Source organism: Mauremys mutica, chromosome 10 (genome assembly GCF_020497125.1).
Source record: "Mauremys mutica isolate MM-2020 ecotype Southern chromosome 10, ASM2049712v1, whole genome shotgun sequence".
In the NCBI taxonomy this organism is placed as follows: domain Eukaryota; kingdom Metazoa; phylum Chordata; order Testudines; family Geoemydidae; genus Mauremys; species Mauremys mutica.
The window spans coordinates 55,489,928-55,511,066 of record NC_059081.1 but is presented as its reverse complement, the minus strand read 5'-3'; the positions used below and the strand labels follow the sequence as shown (position 1 = coordinate 55,511,066).

The window sequence follows — 21,139 nt, the reverse complement described above, 5'->3', positions numbered from 1 at the left end:
TGTGAGATTATGCTTATTTTCTTCACTTTTTTACTGTACCATTCTTTGCCATGACATTCATCTGATTTATTAAAAATTGTTCTCTGTAAAAGTTAGTTGCTAAATAAAGCCTCTGCTATTAGGTTAGATTCTAGATGGGACAGATGCCCCCAGATGGAGACATATGTGCCTGTCAAGAACAACAGATGCCACTATCTTCAACCATATGTTGGTTTGGGGTTTTTTGGATTGGGTTTTTGTTTTTTGTTTTTTTTTATATACTGAGGGTGACACTCTATTATGGCTAGTAAGTTCTCTGCAGGAAAGTAACTTTTTATCTTGCAGGTTAAGTCAATTTGTTGTCAAAGGTAGGCAGGTTTTTCTTTTCTTTTTTTTTTTTTTTTTTTTTTTAGTAAAGGATTTTGCTTTCATTTCTGCCTGGGATTGTTCTAAGATACTGTTATTGTTTGTTAAGGACTGCAGTCATATTTTTAGCTTTGTCTAGGATTGAATCAGAGCATTTCTAAGCATGAGGATCTTTATTTATTTAATTATTTTGATTAGAATAGGCCATATCAGCTATTGAATCCAGAGTTACACAAATGTAACTCTCCTAATATTTCCTTATATGTAATTATTTCCATCCCCTCACTATTTTTGTAGCTTTTCTCTTAACTCTCTTCATTTTCTCAACATTTTTCTGCTAATTAGGAGCCCAGAACTGAATGTAGTCCAGTCACAATCAGTTCAGTTCACCAGTGGCTTTAGAATTTTCTAGGGTTTTAAATAAGCTACCCACAGTTCAAATTCATGTTGTTCATAACATTGGAGTTGCTACCTGTTTTTGTTTTTAAATGGCCTTGATTTTTTTAGCTTGCAGGAATATGCACTGGGTGGGGAAGAGCAAAGGCCCATTAAAAAGCAGGAGGGAGGCATGTGCCCGCACTTTTTAAAACCTTGTTGGGAGTGAGTATACCATAGTTCAGCTGGCTGGAATCTCGGTGACCTGTTCTGTGTTGTGCTATAGGCTGGCAGCCAGGCCCTCACCTGCAGACTGCAGAAAGTGTGGGGTGGTTCCTCCTGGTGCCGGGGACTGACCAGATCCAGGAAACAGGATAGACCCATCACCTGAGGCCCAGTCGGGAGGGTAAAGTGAGGAGAAGGGTGGGAAGGCAAAGGTTCCAGAAGGATTGGGAGACAGACTCCAGAAGAGCTAGGTAGATGTGGGGGTGGGGGGGCAGGGTGTCAGAGGGGAAAAGGAGGGTCAGGCTGAGTGTTAGGCGGGTGGGCCGGGTTGCACACTCCAGGACTATCAGGCTGGTGTTGGGGGTTCCCCATGCATATGTGTGCGCACACACCTCTCTCTCTCTCCCTCCCTCCCTCCTGCAGGTCTGGAAGGTCATTCTCGCTTTACTCTCATAATGTATGAGTACTGCTTTACGTTGGAAGCACTTGAGTTTACTGCACAGTGACTTTGATCAACTCATATCAAACATGCAATTCATGCATATTGTATGTATTTTATGGTATCTGGGCGCTGCACAAATCAGGTTGCTGGATTCTCTCACTTTGTACCTGTGTGGCTTAAGAGTAACTCTGTTGCCATAAATATAGTTAAACTGGAGATGAATGAAAGGAGAATTACCCTCTGGATGTTAGGAGTATTGAGCTGTATGGATAAGACCAAGTCCTTTTAGAAAATTACCATCATAGAGTCATAATTTTAAGGCCAAAAGGCACATTATAATCATCTAGTCTGATTTTGTGCATAACAAACCATAGAATTTCACAATGTGGTTCCTGCATCAAGACCATAACTTCTGGTTGTGCCTTGTTTTCATCCCTTTTAGATTTGTCCCCCAAAGCAACCATCTCAGTTCACAGATTATCTAAATAGATCAGACTTTGCATTTAGTGCTGTTATGGCAAGGTGTTCCTTTACCAAATGGTCTCAAAACCTTTTCTAATAGGACAAAGTTAGCTTCTACATTTTATGTGGAAAAACTCTGTCCATTTCTGACATTTCCAAAGCTGTGCATGGGACTCCTAATTCAAAATAATATTTTTTATGTTGGAATGAAACTAGGTGCCTGTTCCAAGAGAACAATTCTGAAATCTGTAAATACTGCTTGTGGTTTTTCACTGCTAGTCAGTCTTGTAGGTGTGGTGATCTTCATTTCTCCTTCAAGAATTGTCTCTGAAGATGACACCTGTGAGTGGAGTATGCTTGAGTTCAGGCAAGATGTGCTTAGAGACCTGGGCAGAGGACCATAGCTGATGCCAGGCTCTGGCCTCGCAATATAACTGAGATTTCCATTTCCACAGCATGGGAGAGAGAAAAAACTGCAGAATTGCACTCCCTCACCTTCTCCCATTTATTTGGTGTCCTGCAGTGAAGAATAGAGATTCTTCATACCATTATCTCAAATAGTTCTGTGAGAGGGTCACTACTGCTGCAGCTGTTTGTTACTGATTTCAAATATCAACGCGATTCTCAGCACCAAGATGTATGCTCACAGAGTACAGATCTGCAGCAACAGAGAACTGTTAGAGATATTTTTTAGTAAAGGAAAGTTTACAAGAATTTAGTTGTCAGTCTAGGAAAACTGTTATTGCCTGGCAAAACAAAACCCAGTGTTAGGACAATGAAGATGTCTGAACACTCTGCTCAAGTGGAATCATTTATAGTAAAAGCATTTATGTTCGTATTTAAATATTTAAATTGCTTTAATGCCTATAACCATTAGCGTTCCTCATACCTGGACCTTTCAGTCATGTTTGTTCTGTGAATTCATTTGAATTCAAAAGACTTTCAGACCTTGTAATTAAAACCCCAGTGAACCAAAATGCTTGCTTTATTTATAGTTAATATAATATAATTAGGGCTATGATTTTATTGTGGCATTTAAGGTAAAGTTATGGGATAGGTATTGTGGAAAAGGCAATAGTCATTAATATATACCCTGCACTTTAAAAACATCTTATATCAGAAATCTCAAGGTACTTAAATTCAGCCTCACAACATACTTTTGATTTAGGTAAGTATTATTATGCTCATTTTACAGGTGAGAAAATGGAGGCACAGTGAAGATAAGTGTCTTGCTCAAAGTTACACAACCAGTCTCTCACAACACTGGGAACAGAACTGATGGGTTCTGTCCCCCCACACAATTTGCTTGTCTCAGTCTGTAGAACAGAAATATTGTTTGAACTCCACTGAGTAATTTTGATGCATTTTGTATTAATGTGTTTGGTTCAGGGGAATGTCTTCTATCTGTACATTGTTTCCTTCTGTACTCTCTTTACTATCTATTCTTTTTCTGTATTTGTAGTCTGCTCTCATTTCAGCTTAGTTTTCCCCTCCAATTTCTCTGATCTGTATATTCTCTCTCTTTACTTGACAGACCTTGTGGAGCATTCATTATTAAGCCATTTGGGCAGCTCTAGTCCAGATGTACTGATTTTCTTGTCCAGTCCTCCCCACATGGCCAAGATCCATCTTCAGCGAACCAACTAGCGGCTGCCCATTGTGAAACTTAGGGTCAGTTCATTCTTTGCAATGCCTGATTGTTGCAAACTGGTTAGGTGTCAAGTGTGCCAAAGTATAACCAGCCAATCTGCAGGATTCTCTAGTTGTCTGCTGTATGTTTGTGTCCGTTCCTTTATTAATCTGAACCAGTTGTTCATTTTTATAAAACTAGTTTTGTGCAGTCCATATCATTCATCTTTGAGACAGTGAATCTTGCATATTTTTCCTCCACCACTTTTTTCCAGGTTCCCAGGATTCTGTGAATGTTTTGAGTTATTTTTCCTAAAAGTGTGATTGTTTGTTTTCAGTATTTTAATATTTTTTATTTTTGAAACCTTGTCTTTAAGTTGAAAATTTTAAAATTGAGCCATTTTTACTGCCAAATTATTCTACTTAAAACTTTTTGACATCCTGTTTCCCTTTTCCTTTGTTAGTAATCACTCTGTGCCCTTCTCTATCCATCCTATTTTGAGTAGCCATCTCCAGTTTTTAACATTTCATGCTCTGGAATTATATATTCAGTTGCAAGTATACAACCATCCTCTTTATTATGACAAAGAAGCTGTTCCTTTTTTTAAAAAAATCCAGGATTTTTTTTTTATAGAAAAACTTAATAGAATGATAACTAAGCACTCAACAGTCATTAAATATCAAAGGAAAAGTTGCACTCTAACTCTTCTCCCTCATATGTATATAAATTGTGGTAGCAAGTAAGCATGCAGTTTTAGACTTTTTCAAATAATACATATAGTTTTTCTACAATTTTAAATATACACATGTACAACATCTTCTAATACTGTGTATTGCTTTATTAATGCCAGACAGAGAGACTTATTTATATGTAGGGAGTCCAATATTTATTTTTAATGAAATTCTGTATTTAGTTTATGCAGATTTTCAAGACGTATGTTTTGGGTTCTATTGGTTAAAAATATCTAAAATGTCTAAATTAAAAATAGTTTCCAAAGCATCTCAGTATACTTTTTCTCGTAGTTACTTTCAACTCAAAGAATGCTCTTTCACTTAACAGAGAAAGGTATACGATAAAAAAAATAGAACTTTTCAAATCCCTTTATATATATAGATTAATTACACCTCTACCTTGATATAACACTGTCCTTGGGTGCCAAAAAATCTTACCGCGTTATAGGTGAAACCGTGTTGTATTGAACTTGCTTTAATCCACGGGAATGCGCAGCCCCGCCCCCCGGAGCACTGCTTTACTGCGTTATATCCAAATTTGTGTTATATTGGGTAGCGTTATATTGAGGTTGCGGTGTATTTAACATCTCAATAAACATGGGGGCCATAATCTCTCATAAATTGGGTGTGAGTGGTAGTTGAAATTTCAAAATAGCTAAAATTGGTTTTTAACTGTGTTTATTTTCAAAACTCTGAACTGTGAAAAATTACATTGGTTAAAATTTGCCATCAGAAACTCTATTTATATGCAAGACACCTCATGTGCACACGCACATAGATGAAGAGTAACAACATAGAATAATAGTGAAAATGAGCTTGCATGTAGCAATTTAGAATTAAATTACAACAATTTTTTTCAATGACTACAGTACTAATAATGGCAAGTCATCCTACAGTAAATATATTGTCCCTACTTAATATAAGCAAATAACAGGTTGACACACCAACATTTGTGTGTCACCTGATGAAAGAAATCAGTTTCCAGTTTACTTGTAATTTTCTAGTTGGAAAAGCTTTCATAGCAATAGCATCAAAGCTGAAATTCTGTGTATAAACTCTCTTGTTTAAAAGACAGATTCAGATATGCTATCCCATGTGTGTAAGTGTCTTACTCAAGAAGCAGTCGCATTGATTTGTATGGGACTATTCACAGAGTAAAATACTGTTCAGCATGAGTAAAGGTAGCAGACTCTGTCCGAAAAGAAAGCTTAATATATTTTTTTAAAAATATATTGAGTGCTCAGAGAAGGTATGATTTGGACTTTTTAAAGACAGATTTAGGATAGGGTACATGGAAAATATGAAATAAATAGGCTTCTATTTAAGAGATGATCAAACAAAAAATATAAATAAATATCAGCTATACACAGGGCTACACCCTATTTTTAAGGTTGCCTGACAATTCCCTTTATAAGACCCTGTGTTCAGTTGATTATAACTTTGCTAGGCTTTACCATTTGAGGTGAAATTTTTCATGCCAGGTGTCTGCCTCAGGCTGAACTTTTTTTGAAAAAATTCATCCAAAACAGTTCAGGGTTTTCCAGTAATGTGTAGCAAATGTTGTTTGGCCCATGTTAAAACAATTCTGGTGATCTTTTCTTTGAAAAAACTTTAGTGCCCACCATGCTTTGGAACAGAGACTTAATTTGGCACAGGAGGTGACTTTTGTGTCAGGGATGTGCCTTTTGCCATCCCATGGAAAACCACTCGAAAATTTGGCCTAGTTATAAATCTTTGAAAAATTGCACTTCACACATTCTCAGAGAGACTGAGGGTATGTCAACACTATGAAATTAGGTTGAATTTATAGAAGTCTTTTTTTAGAAATCGTTTTTATACAGTCGATTGTGCATGTCCCCACACAAAATGCTCTATGTGCATTAAGTCGGCAGACTGCGTCCACAGTACTGAGGCTAGCGTCGACTTCCAGAGCGTTGAACTGTGGATAGCTGTGGGTAGCTATCCCACAGTTCCCGCAGTCTCCGCTGCCCATTGGAATTCTGGGTTGAGATCCCAATGCCTGATGGGTCAAAAACAGTGTCGCGGGTGGTTCTGGGTACATGTCGTCAGGCTCCTCCCTCACTCCGTGAAAGCAATGTCAGACAATGGTTTCATGCCTTTTTTCCTGAGTAACCTGAGCAGATGCCATACCACGGCAAGCCTGGAGCCCTTTCAGTTCACCGTCACGTACGTCTCCTGGGTGCTGGCAGATGTGGGACTGCATTACTACACAGCAGCAGCTCATTGTCTTTTGGCAGCAGACAGTGCATTACGATTGGTAGCCATCGTCGTCGTACTCCTGGGTGCTCTTTTAGCCGACCTCAGTGAGGTCAGTCAGGGGCGCCTGGGCAGACATGGGAGTGACTCAGCCAGGTCATTCCCATTTTCTGCCAAGCACCCAGGAGATGACGATGGCTAGCAGTTGTACTGCACCATCTTCTGGTAAGCAGCCAGGAGATGATGGTGGCCAGCAATCATAATGCAGCATCTTCTGCCGAGCACCCAGGAGATGCTGATGGCTAGCAGTCGTACTGCACCGTTTGCTGCCAGCCTAAGATGTAAAAGATAGATCGAGTGGATCAAAACAAGAAATTGACCTGATTTGTTTTGTGAAATCAACGACCTGCTAAACCCAGGATTTTGAGTTCAGTCCTTGAGGGGGCCATTCTGTGTGACCATTGTTGTGTTTCTCCTTGATGCAAAGCCACCCTTTTTGTTGATTTTAATTCCCTGTAAGCCATGTCGTCAGGGCAACGGCAGACAATTGTTTCGCGCCTTTTTACAGTGCAGAACCAGAAGCTGCAAAAGCAAAACCAGGTGAGGAGGCGACAGCAGCATGGTGACGAGAGTGATGAGGATATAGACATGGACATAGACTTCTCACAAAGTACGGGCCAGGCAATGTTCCCTGGCAGTGTGCACATCATGCTGATGAGCTCTGCATGGTCACCTGTGCTGATCAGCGCGCCACGCTGGCCAAACGGAATGAAATTCAAAAGTTTGCAGGCCTTTACCTGTCTACCTGGACAGTGCATCCGAGTTGAGAGTGCTTTCCAGAGCGGTCACAATGGAGCACTCTGGGATAGCTCCCGGAGGCCAATACCATCTAATTGTGTCCACACAACCCCAAATTCAACCCGGCAAGGCTGATTTCAGCGCTAATCTCCTCAGAGGTGGAGTAAAGAAATTGATTTAAAGAGCCCTTTAAGTCAAAAAAAAGGGCTTCGTCGTGTGGACGGGTAGTGTAGTGTAGACCAGGCCTTAGGCTAAGGCTGTGTCTTACACTAGCACTTTTGTCGACAAAACTTTTGTCACTTAGAAGAGGAGTGAAAAAAAAAACCCAGCCAACAAAAACTCCAGTGTGGACAGTGCTATGTCGGCAGGAGAGCGTCTCCTGACAACATAACTACCACCGCTCTTTGGGGGTGATTTAATTGTGCTGGTGGGAGAGCTCTCTCCTGCCAGCATAGAGAGGCTACACAAGAGACCTTGCAGCGGTGCAACTGTAAGGTCCGTAGTGTAGATATAACGTTAGATTTTAGCAGCCAAATTCCACGAAGATTCTGTCCACACTGCGCATACTCCATCCTGGATCTGAACAGGATTTTCCCTGCAATTGCAGCTCTGGATTGCTGTGGGCTGTGCCGGTTCTGGGCACCTGAACAGAGAGCAGGTAGACTCTTCTGTGCTCCCATTTATCCCTTGCTGGGCCCAGACAGCATGGAAGAGGAAGCTGCCTGATTCCATTGCCTTGAGGAAAAATGCTGGACTGGGGGAGTGTAGATTGGGTCAAGGAGCCTGGGGTGAGGGGAAAGATGGGGACTAGAGAATGACAAGTGGAAGGAGAGCGAGACTGGGAATTGGGGTCAGAAGAGACTGGGAATTGGACCTGGGAGCAGAGACTGTGACTATCTGGGCAAGGAGACTGGGACAGAAATGGGAACAACAGGGAGGCAGAAGGTGGGGATAAAAAACTGGAGGGGGGACTGGACTTGAAAACTAGTGGGTTGTGGAGAAGGAGGTGAGGCAGGAGGGGAAACATCTGACATAGAGGTAGGGTGATGGGAGAGAATGGAGACAGGTTGGGCAAAGAGACTGGGACAGGGGGCCGGGGGAAACAATGATACTTAGATTGGATGCGGAGCCCAAGGATGGAGACTGGGAATGGGAGCCAGTGGAGATGAGGAATGTGGGTGAGGGGGACATAGGAGGCTAGGATGAAGTTTGAGAGGCAGATCAGATGAGGAGCCAGGAGGGGGAACTTGGACTAGCTGGGCAAAAAGAGGTAAGGATCCAGGGCACTTAGGAGGGAACTGGGAATGGCTGGGCAAGGTGACTGGGGGGAATGGACTGGATAAGGGTGGAGACAAGGCCTTGCTGGGCAAGAGGTGGGTCTGGGATGAAGGGAGTGGAGACTGGAACTGGCTAGGTGAGGAAAAAGGGATTGGAATGAGGAGTCTGTAATGGGGAAGAGACAGGACAGGGACAAGTTCAAAGGGATGTAACAGAAGGGATCAAGCTTGTGGGGGGGAGGTATATGCAGAAGAACCTGTGCCCATTAGAGACTCTCCCTGCCATAGCCTGGAATGGAACCCAGGCTTCCTAAGTCTTACCATTCCTTTGCTATTAGCAAATATCTTTGAAACCTACTGGCAGAGTGTCTCTTCCTCCTCTACTGCTGGTCCACATATAGGATGACACTACTATTGCTATCAGTTACTTAGCTTAAGTGGCAGAGGCTCTGTGGTTCCAACCCAGCTGATGAATTGTGCAGGTGTAAATTGATGGATGTAGAACTCACAGGCATATTGTGAAAATTAATTCATTAATATTTGTCAAAGACTTAGATACTGTGGTGATGAGTACCATAGAAAAGTTCATGGGGAATTCAATAATTCTGTCTTAAGAGAAGGATTTGGATACAGTTCAGTAAACAAGGAATGGGGCCAAACATTAAACAAAGAGAAAACAAAATATTTGATAGCCGCTCACTGAGTGAGCACAATCAATTCTGTGCACTGAATGATATAGCCCTATAGAAAAAATAGTATGTTGACATTAGAGATGGTTGGAACATTTCCAACAAAACATTTTTTGTCAAAAAATGCTTTTAGTTGTAGCCAAAATGTGTCACGGAAATGTATTTATTTCAGTGAAGTTTTCAATGGTAGGGTTTCTGAGGTCCAGGGTGGACTCTGTGGTGAGGGTGAGAGAGAGAGACATCCAAATAAAAAACTTGACCTTTTTCATCTGAAAACAGCTGTTTCAACACAATTCCATTTCATAAAAATTTCCATTCCAGTGCTGAACAGAGACAAATTTTGAAACCTCAAAAAGTTGCCACAAAACTGAATTGTTCTCTGGCCAGCTCTAGTGGTCATCTAATTAAAGACTGTATAGAAATACATATGCACAAGGGGGCTGAATTAAGTTTGCAAAGCAATTTTGCATTTCCTATCTTGAGAGTGCTTTTCTTTGCAATCTTAATAATGTTCTTTCAACATAGGTTTTGGGTGTAATATATTCTGTTAATATAACTATCCATGAAAACGCTGTTTAAAGGTTTACAACACATGTGAAAGAAAGAGTAAAATATTTTGCTAGATATAAGTTATATGGATGTTGGGAAATCTATATTTTAGCAAAGGGAACTGCCATATAAAATGTCTTAAGTTGCTGAACACCAGTTACTCCCACTGAAGTCAGTAGGTGATCATCAGCTCTCAGAATTTGTTCCTAATTCTACAGATATACTAGATTATTATGACATTAAAATTAGTTTAAGTATACAAAATGGGGAAAACATTGAATTTTGTGTGAAATATTTTACAAATAATATACAGTAGAACCTCACAGTTAAAACACCAGAGTTACGAACTGACTGGTCAACCACAGACCTCATTTGGAACTGGAAGTACACAATCAGGCAGTAGCAGAGACCCAAAACAAAGCAAATACAGGTAAATGTAAACTATAAAAAATAAAGGGAAAGTTAAAAAAAATTGATAAGATAAGAAAACTGTTTCTGTGCTTGTTTCATTTAAATGAAGATGTTAAAAGCAGCATTTTTCTTCAGCATAGTGAAATTTCAAAGCTGTTTTAAGTCAACATTCAGTTGTAAACTTTTGAAAGAATAATCATGATGTTATGTTCAGAGTTACGAACATTTCAGAGTTACGAACAATCTCCATTCCCAGGGTCTTCGTAACTCTGAGGTTATGAAGAGAGACCGTATTTTAAAGTATAAGAATAAAGGGGGAAAGTTATGGTTTGAGCATTCAACTTTCACTTTGTATTTCCAACTTTTAAACATTAGTTTATCCATCCTTATCATTGCATTAATGGTTGGGGGTTTTTGCATGGAAAATCCTTGTTTTTCAAAAATTAATATGGGTAGTGCAACTTATTAAACCAAATTGATCCACGTTAGAACACTTACATAGCCTGAATGCTGCTGTCCTTATCTGTGAGTCATCCATAAATGGAGCTAGTCCTTAACCCAGCTGTCCTTCACCAATAACTACTGAATCCAGTCAGCCTAAACCAAGGCCTCCCAAAACTACTCACCTGAAATTTTGAACTATCCTGATATTTTCTGAGATGGTTTTGAGTCTGTACCTATTCATTGTTCAATTGGCTGATTTCAAACAGTCAACTTTAAACCTAGTGTACTGATATTTTTCAAATGTGACTTGGTTTTTAAGTTACAGTTAGGTGTACAAAACCAAGGAAGCCTGTAGAAGTCAATTCAGTGCTTTTTTTAGGTGATGAAAGCCCAAAGTTGGTAAATGCATCCAGAACTGGAAGGATCTTACCAAAACTTTCCCTGAAAAATGGATAACAGAAGTTTTCTGTAGATGTGTAAAATTTGCAGACATACATATGAATTTTACTGAGATTATCTCTTAAATCTCACAACTTCTGAACAGAGAGGTATACTAAAGTTATGAAGAAAATTCTTTTTTGGGCTAAGAACAAAAAAGAACCCCTAAAGCAGGGGTTCTCAACCTTTTTCTTTCTGAGGCCCCCTCAACATGCTATAAAAACTCCACGGCCCACCTGTGCCACAATAACTGTTTTTCTGCATATAAAAGCCAGGGCTGGTGTTAGACGATAGCAAGCAGAGCAATTGCCTGGGGCCCCATGCCATGGGGCCCCTATGAAACTATATTGCTCAGGCTTTGGCTTCAGCCCCAGCCCCAGGTGGCAGGGCTCAGGCTTCAACCTCATGCAGTGGGGCTTCGACTTTCTACCCTGGGCCTCAGCGAGTCTAATGCTGGCCCTGCTTGGCGGCTCCCCCTGAAACCTGCTCGCAGCCCCGCAAGGGGCTTCAGACCGTCTGGTTGAGAACCACTGTCCTAAAGGGTATTGTTTTCAGAAAGTTATCAATACCTGAAAACAAGTGCTTAGAAAAAAATGTCCCCTCGGTCATAACTATGGATTTAATATACTTTAATCTTATTTACATCCATCGTTAATTTCAAAGAATTCCTTGTATCTGTGTACTATATGCCTATAATAGAAATTTTAAAGTGAAGGCACCTGTAATTTTGTGGATTATTTATAGGGCTATGAGTCAGAAGATCTATGCTGTTTTCCCAATTTAGACTCAGTGTGCAATCTTAGGATATTTTTATGACTGCTTGTCATGGATGCTCTACTCACTGCTGGGTGACACCTCCTGGTGATTCCAGGGATTCATTCTGCCCAGTTGCTGCTCTCTTCCTGCTCACGGAGTCACGGTACGGCTGCTTCGTGACTTGATCCTCTGGCCAGGTCACACTGCAATTTCCCCTTTCAGGGGAGTCTTTCCAAGTCTCTCCGCACAAGCAGCATCAGGCAGTCCTTAAACCCACTGCCCTGACTGTGTCATTCCCCAGTGACTCAGGCAGTCCTCCCATTTACTGCCTCTAGCAATACCACTCTGCAGTGGTTGGTAGGGAAATCCAGGCCCATCCTCTACTCTGGGTTCCAGTCCAGGGCCCTAAAAAGAGCAGTTAAGGTCTGGAACTTCACCAATCGTACAGCTCTCTTTCCTGGACTATTTCCTACTGTGTTTCTTTAAGCTCCTCCATCAGCCTTACTAGTCAGACCCTTCTCTCTTAGGCCTTGTCTACACTACAAGACTATTTTGAATCAACTTAGTTCGAATTTGTGGATTCGACCTTATGAAGTCGAATTTGTGTATCCATACTAAATACACTAATTCGAATTTCTGAGTCCACATTCACGGGGCCAGCGTCGACTTTGGAAGCGGTGCACTGTGGGAAGCTATCCCACAGTTCCCGCACTCCCCGCTGCCCATTGGAATGCTGGGTAGAGCCCCCAATGCCTGCTGGGGGAAAAAATGTGTCGAGGGTGGTTTTGGGTAACTGTCGTCATTGAACCGTCAATCACGCCCTCACTCCCTCCCTCCCTGAAAGCGCCTGCGGGCAATCTGTTCATGCACTTTTCTGGTCAGTGACAGCGTGGACGCCACAGCACTGCAAGCATGGAGCCCGCTGCGATCCTCGCTGTTTTCTCCTCCTCGCACTTTATCGTCCACCTCTTCCACATTCAGCTGCTGAGAAATTGGGCTACTTTTCAATGGTTCTGCAAGCACTGGGGGACCATAGGGGACGTTTTACCAACATGAACGTCAGATGGCCGGGCAAGGTTCCTGATGCGTGTGTTCTCAGGAACTGTGGGCTGCTCAGACGCCTGCTGGAAGGTAGTTTCTTCCCGTACCACGAAATAACTGTTGTGGATGTGCATTTGCCTATAGTGATCCTCGGTGACCCAGCCTGCCCGCTAATGCACTTGCTCATGAAGCCCTATACAGGCGCCTGGGACAGCGACAAGGAACTCTTCAAATACCAGCGAGCAGCGAGCAGCGTGACCTGTGACTGTTCAGTTTCTTTACAGAGAAGCTGAACCTGCCCCTGTTTCTTTACCCAGTTACTGTTGACTCTCCTCTTCGGTTCAATACCCCGTTCTCCCCATTTCCCCCACTTCCAAGACACGTGTAAAAATAAAATACATGTCACACTGTTACTGAGGAGAGGTTTCTTTATTCATGACTTTTCGTTAAAGGGTTGAAACTGGAACGCAGACTGTGGTGGGTAGGGTGTGCGCTGATGTAAAGACCGCCTCTAAACTCAAGGAATGACAGGCTCCTGCTCCTACAGCGGTCCGCATTCCCGGACTGCTTGTTTCAACGGAGCCTGCCATCCCTCCTTTTTGGGATTCTGTGTGCGGGGGGCTATGTGGCCTTGTGGCGGAGGAGGACGGATACAGATTCCTCTGCTGCGTGACTCAGCGGTCCAGGACAAGGACCGCTGTATAAGATCTGTAACCGCCCTCCCCCGCTAAAAAGTCACATCCCCACCGCCCACACAGAACCTGGAAACCACCTCCCATACCGACCACGGTGCCTACTGACTGCACTGTGTGTGTGACCCGCTGCTGATCCGGCCCCCGTGTCTGTACCCTGGGAAAGGTGCCTGTCCTATGCAATTAGCAACGCACTTCCCCACGCACCCCATTCAAACACAGTCTTCAGTGAAAAAACATGACGGAAACAGTACTTAACAGCAAAGTATTTTTATTACTTAAGTACACAGTTATGGGATGGGACTGGGATTGGGACTTGTTTGAGTCCAGAAGGGAAGGACTTATGCAAATGTAGGGTATGAGAGCTTTTGGTTACTTGAGCACTCTGCTGGGGTGCAGTGACAGTATTCACGGCCCAGGGCGGGCATCCTCCTGGTTATTTAGGGTGAGGGGGTATGTGACTTTGTGGCGGGGGAGGGCGGTTGCAGAGATACTGCCGGGGGCTCTGTCCTGCAGCGGTCCTGCAGAACATACACAAGTCGCCGGAGCGTGTCCGTTTGCTCCCTCACTAGTACAAGCATTGCTTGAGTCGCCTGCTTGTGTTCCTCACGCCACCTCTCCTCCCATTCGCTGTGTGAGCGCTGGTACAGAGAGACTTTCTCCCTCCACTGCCTCTGCTGGTCCGCCTCGGCTAGGTAGCAGCCCACACATTCATCGAAAATCGTGTCCCTTGTCTTTTTCTTTCGCCGCCTAATCTTCGCCAGCCTCTGCGAGGGGGATGCTGTGGAAGGTCTGAAGACAGTGGAAGCTGTGAGATGGGAAACAGTTAGTGAATTCCTTGCAAAGATACTTTTTTGCGAACAATTAACTGAGTCTAGGCTGTCTCTGTGAATTTTTTGTTGAGACCCCTGTGCCTGCTGTTGCACAAATCATTTGCGCGGTGGATTCTGGGTAAATGTCGCCAGTCATTCCTTCCTCCGGGAAAGCAACGGCAGACAATCATTTCGAGCACGTTTTCCATGAAATGCCCTGGCACACGCCATAGCGTGGCAACAATGGACCCTATTTTGCCTTTTGTGTATGTCACCGTATGTGTACTAGATGCCGCTGACAGAGGCGGACCAGCAGCGCTACACAGCAGCATGCTTTTGCTTTTGCATGACAGCAGCGATGGTTACCAGGCATACTGTACCGTCTACCATACCATGAACTGGTAAGAAGGCGGTAATAAGATGGTCATGGTTACCTGTCCTTTTGCACTGCGCCATTTGGTGCTGTCATAAGTGCCCCTGGCCGATCAGCCAGGGGCGCAAAAGCAAAATTTGGGAATGACTCCCCGAGTCAATCCCTCCTTTTTGGGTATCTAAAAATAGAATCAGTCCTGCCTAGAATATGGGCAACTGTACTAGAGAACCACTATATCATAGAACCAGAGAGCACAGCTGCTCTCTGGCCAATCATGCATAAATTTTGAGCTGAATGCTATTCACAGGGTGTGCTCCTGAAACAACCCCAGCTGTTCATTCCATTCTTCCCCCAGCCTTCCTGGGTTCCAATACCATTGTCCCCCCACTTGTGTGATGAAGTAATATAGAATGCATGAATAAGACACAGGTAGTCGTTTGTGAGAAATGAGTGGAAGGAAGCCTCCAGCTGCAATGATAGTCCAGAGATGACATTAAGGGGTGTGGAGGAGGGAGCCAATCATCCCTCTGCTAGTCCAGGGGCAATTGAATCTTTTCTTTACAATGAAGGGTGGGGGCTGATGGAGCTCAGCCCCCTGTTGCAATGATGAGGACGGTTACCAGCCATACTGCACCATCTACCATGAAAAATTAGGACCAGGCGACCTTGATCGACCTGTCCCAAGCAAGTTGGTATGGTTACCAGTCCTTTTGCACTGCCCCATGTGCCAATAGGCTGATGATGAGGACGGGTAGCAGTCCTATTGTACCATCAGCCACCCATGGCGGGGTGGGAGGAAGGATGTTGTTGTTGAGTGCTGCAGCAGCGCGTCTATCTGCAGCATTCAGTACAGATACGGTGACATGTAAAAGAGTCAACAGAGGATTGTTTTCCCTTTAACTTCTGGGGGTCAGGGGAGGGGTGTGTAAATTGCCGAGCTATGCCCCGACCCACCGCGGACACTGTGTTTGACCCTAGAAGCATTTGGAGATCAGCCAAGAATGCAAATGCTTTTCGTAGACAGCAGGAACTGTGGGATACCTTGCGTCCTCGTTCCCCCCTCCCTCCATGAGCGTCCATTTGATTCTTTGGCTTTCCATTACGCTCGTCACGCAGCTGCGTGCTGAGTCTGTGCTATGCCGTCTGTCCGGAGATTTTTTAAAAATACTTTGGACCAGGCGTAACATTACAGTAATTCCCCTACTTAGATGCAGGAGTCTCCAAGCGAGATAACCGTGAGGACGGGCACTGAAGGAGATAGAGAGCGCATGCTGCGTGAAATCTAGCACGAACCACGGACCTATGCAGCCGTGCTCTGGGAGGCAGTGCTCCCTGAATACCGCATGAAAGCCTCGCGCGGAAAAGTGTGCTATCACGGAGCACCCAATAAGGCAGCTCTCTCCAGGAACCTCCTGCTGATGCTTATCGATTAACGGCAGGAGAGCTTCGTGGAGATCTCCCAGGAGGATTTCTGTTCTATCACCATATATAGAGAGACCTCCTTTTCACACACTTCAGATTTCTGTTATATTAAGAATAAAAGTTAACATGGTTAAAGCACTTACCGACTGCTCCTACCCCTGATTCAGGATCCGGGTTCATGGCCGGGGAGGGTTGGTAGGGGATCTCCGTGACGGTGATGAAGAGATCCTGGCTGTCGGGGACACCAGCGTTGTAAGCGCTGTCGCCTGCCTCGTCCTCCACAAACCCTTCCTCATCTTCCCCGTCCGTGAACATCGTCGAGGAACTGTCCGTCGACACTGTCCCATCATCAGAGTCCATGGTCACTGGTGGGGCAGTGGTGGCAGGCTCCATAGCATCCGTTGGCCGCTTTGATTTTTTGGTAGGCTTGTCTGGGGTCCTTGATTTTCACGCGGCACTGCGTTGCATGACGGCTGTATCCTCTGTCTGTATCATGGCTTTGGAGACCTTCTCGTAGGTCTTTGCATTCCGTTTGTTGGAGCGCAGCTCCGAAAGCACAGACTACTCGCCCCCCACACCGATCAGATCGAAGAGTTCCCGGTCAGTCTATGCTGGGTCCCTCTTTTTATTCAGAGATTACATGAACTCCTCTGCTGGAGAGCTCTGCATTGCTGCCGGTGCTGCTGAGCTCGCCCCGATGTCCAACCACAAAATGAGATTCTAACTGTCCAGAAAGGAAAAGGAATTCAAATTTTCCCGGGTCGTTTCCTGTGTGGCTGGTCAGAGCATCGAAGCTCGGACTGCTGTCCAGAGCGTCAACAGAGTGGTGCACTGTGGGATAGCTCCCGGAGCTACTAAGTTCGATTTCCATCCACACCTAGCCTAATTCGAACTAGCCATGTCGAATTTAGCGTTACTCCACCTGTCGGGGTGGAGTACCAAATTCGAACTAAAGAGCCCTCTAGTTCGAATTAAATGGCTTCCTGGTGTGGACGGTTGAGCGGTTAGTTCAAATTAACGCTGCTAAATTCGATTTAAAGTCCTAGTGTAGACCAGGCCTTAGAGCTACTAAGTAAACCCTTCCTTATGGATTCCTATCTCCCCTTCCTGTTCTGTTACCTCAGGGAGAGAGACTGCAGGCTTCCTCCTTGCCACTTCCCACTGCTGCCAGCCTCTTGGCTTTATAGAAGCCCGACCTGTTCCCTCACAGGTGAGCTTCTTTCTAATTAGCACCTTCCACTCAGCCTATATCTCCCCCATTTACAGATTAATTGGCTGATTTACCCCTCCCCCCCCCAGCCTAATTCAGTTCTTTCAGGGCCAGTGTGGGGAGCACATCCCAACTAAACAGGAAGCCTGCCAAACAGTCAGTGGTGCCACTGGACAATTAAAGTGCTGACAGAGCACTCAAAGAAGACAAGGCCATTGCGGAGATTCTTTGCATCAATCTTCATTTCAGAGGATATGGGGGAGATCTCCACACCCGAGCCATTCTTTTTAGGTAACAGATCTAAGGAACTGTCCCAGGTTGAGGACAGTATCAGCAGAAGAGATTTTGGAACAAAATTGAGAAATTAAGCAGTAATAAGTCATCAGGACCAGATGGTATTCACCCAAGCGTTTTGAAGGAACTCAAATATGAAATAGCAGAACTACTAACTGTGTTATGTAACACATCACTTAAACTATCCGCTGTACCAGATGAGGGTAGCAAATATAACGCCAATTTTTTAAAAAGGCTCCAGAGGTGATCTGGTCTTTACAGGCGGTAAATCTGAAGTAATTACTGAAGTAATTCAGTACCCCAGGCTAATTGTTTGAAACTATAGTAAACAACAGATTTATCAGATACATAGATAAATATGATATGCTGGGGAAGAGTCATGCCTTACCAATCTATTAGAATTCTTTGAGGGTGTTTGAAGTCTTTGAAGCATGTTGACAAGGGTGATCCAGTCGATATAGTGTATTTGGACATTCAGCAGTCTTTGACAAGGTCCCTTACCAAGACTTTTAAGTAAAGTAAGCAATCATGGGATAAGAGGGAAGGTCCTCTCATGGATCAGTAGCTGGTTGAAAGATAGGAAACAAAGGGTAGGAATAAATGGTCAGTTTTCACAATGGAAAGTGGTAAATAGCAGGGTCCCCCAAGGATCTATACTGGGACCTGCACTGTTCAATATACTCAAATGATCTGGAAAAGGGGGTCAACAGTGAAGTGGCAAAATTGTTAGACAATACAAAATTACTCAAAATAGTTACGTCCAGAGCTAACTGTTACAAAGGGATTTCACAAAGCTGGGTGACTGGGCAACAAAATGGCAGATGTAATTCAATGTTGATAAGTGCAGAGTAATGCACACTGGAAAACATAATCCCAACTATACATACAAACTGATAGGGTGTAAATTAACTGTTACCACACAAGAAAGTGATCTTGTAGTCATCATGGATAGTTCTCTGAAAACATCTGCTCAGTGTTTAATGGCACTCAAAAAGTTAGCAGAATGCTAGGAACCATTACGAAAGGTGTAGATAATAAAACAGAAAAATGTAGTGCCACTGAATAAACCCATGCACGCACCTTAAATACTTCATGCAGTTCTGGTTGCCCCACCTCAAAAAAGATATATTAGAATTGGAAAAGGAACAAAAAAAGGCAACAAAAATAATTAAGAGTACAGAACAGCTTCCATACAAGGAGAGATTAAAAAGACTAGGACTGTTCATTTTAGAAAAGAGACAATGAAGAAGGGATATGATAAGAGAGCTATACAATTGTGAATGGTATGGAGAAAGTGAATAAAGAAGTGTTATTTATCCCTTCACATAATTCAAGAACTAGGAGTCACCCAATGAAATTAACAGGCAGCAGATTTAAAACAAAAAGGAAATACCGCTTCACACAATGCACAAGCTGTGGAACTTATTGCCATGGGATGTTGTGAAGTCAGAGGGATAGTTCAGTGGTTTGAGCACTGGCCTGCTAAACCCAAGGTTGTGAGTTCAATCCTTGAGGGGGCCACTTAGGGATCTGGGGCAAAATCATGCTAGTGAAAGCAGGGGACTGAACTTGATGATCTTTCAGGGTCCCTTCCAGCTCTATGAGATAGGTATATCTCCACATATATATATAAGGCCAGAAGTATAACCAAGCTCAAAAGAGAATTAGATAAGTTCAAGGAGAATAGATCCACCAATGACTATTAGCCAGAACAGTCAGGGATGCAACCCCATGCTCCAGACATCCCTAAACCTTCAACTGCCAAAAGCTGGGACTGGATGACAGAAGATGGATCACTCAACATTGTCCTGTTCTATTCATTTCCTCTGAAGCATCTGGCACTGGCCACAGTCAGAACATAGGATATTGGTACAGATGAACCATTGGTCTGACCCAGTATAGCCATTTATATATGACTCTGTGCTTTGGTTATTCTGTAGGTCAAATGGGGCTAATGATCAGACAGCCTTATAAAGTACTTTGAGAGCTATGGAAGCACTACAGCAGCAAAAACAACATGTATGTTTTAGGGCTGTCAATTAATCGCTGTTAACTTACACGATTAACTCAAAATAATTAATCGCAGTTTTAATTGCACTGTTAATAGAATACCAATTGAAATTTATTAAATATTTTGGATTTTTTCTACATTTTCATATATATTGATTTCTGTGTTGTAATTGAAATCAAAGTGTATATTATTTTATTACAAATATCTGCACTGTAAAAATGATAAAATAAATATTATTTTTCAGTTCATCTCATACAAATACTGTAGTGCAGTCTTTGTCGTGAAAGTGCAACTTATAAATGTAGACATTTTTTTTGTTACATAACTGCACATAAAAACAAAACAATTTAAAACTTCAGAGCCTACAAGTCCACTAAGTCCTACTTCTAGTTCAGCCAGTCGCTAAGACAGACAAGTTTATTTACATTCACAGGAGATAATGCTGCCCTCTTCTTATTTACAATGTCACCAGAAAGTGAGCACAGTCATTTGCATGGCACTGTTGTAGCAGGAATCACAAGATATTTACGTGCCAGATACGCTAAACATTCATATGCCACTTCATGCTTCAGCCACCATTCCAGAGGACATACTTCAATGCTGCTGATGCGCATTAAAAAAATAATGCGTTTATTAAATTTGTGACTGAACTCCTTGGGGGAGAATTGTATGGGCCCTGATCTGTTTTACCCGCATTCTGCCATATATTTAATGTTATAGTAGTCTCGGATGGTGACCCAGCACATATTGTTCATTTTAAGAACACTCACTGCAGATTTCACAAAACACAAAGAAGGTACCAATGTGAGATTTCTAAAGATAGCAACAGCACTCCATCCAAGGGTTAAAAATCTGAAGTGCCTTCCAAAAGCTGAAAGGGACAAGGTGTGGAGCATGCTTTCAGAAGTCTTAAAAGAGCAACACTCCGATGCGGAAACTACAAAACCTGAGCCACCAAAAAAGAAAATCAATCTTCTGCTGGTGGCTTCTGACTCTGATAATGAAAATGAATATGCATTGGTCCACACTGCTTTGGATTGTTATCGAGCGGAACCCATCATCAGCATTAACACACGTCCTCTGGAATGGTGGTTGAAGCATGAAGGGACATATGAATGTCTAGCCTATCTGGCACATAAATATCTTGCGATTCCAGCTACAACAGTGCCATGAGAACGCCTGTTCTCACTTTCTGGTGACATTGTAAATAAGAGGAGGGCAGCATTATCTCCTGCAAATCAAACTTGTTTGTCTGAGCGATTGGCTAAACAAGAAGTAGGACTGAGTGGACTTGCAGGCTCTAAAATTTTATATTGTTTTATTTTTGAATGCAGTTATTTTTGTACATAATTCTACATTTGTAAGTTCAACTTTGGTGATAGAGATTGCACTACAGTACTTGTATTAGGTAAATTGAAAAAGAATATTTCTTTTGTTGTTTACAGTGCAAATACTTGTAATCAAAAATAAATAAAAAGTGAGCACTGTTGACTTT

The 21,139-nt window shown here is 42.9% G+C and overlaps 1 protein-coding gene across 3 annotated transcripts in view; it reads left to right on the top strand.

Moving 5' to 3' along the window:
* BOLL (boule homolog, RNA binding protein) overlaps positions 1–21,139 on the top strand; it is a 127,698-nt gene that overhangs the window by 94,735 nt on the left and 11,824 nt on the right. Inside the window, exon 11 of one of the 3 annotated variants that reach the window (XM_045032970.1) lies at positions 3,384–3,783. The exons of the other annotated variants lie outside the window; for them this stretch is intronic. Within the exon in view, the coding sequence (XP_044888905.1) occupies positions 3,384–3,407 (24 nt within the window). The 3' untranslated portion in view covers positions 3,408–3,783. Of the gene's footprint in view, positions 1–3,383; positions 3,784–21,139 lie in introns of those variants that run through there. 3 annotated transcript variants of the gene reach the window in all.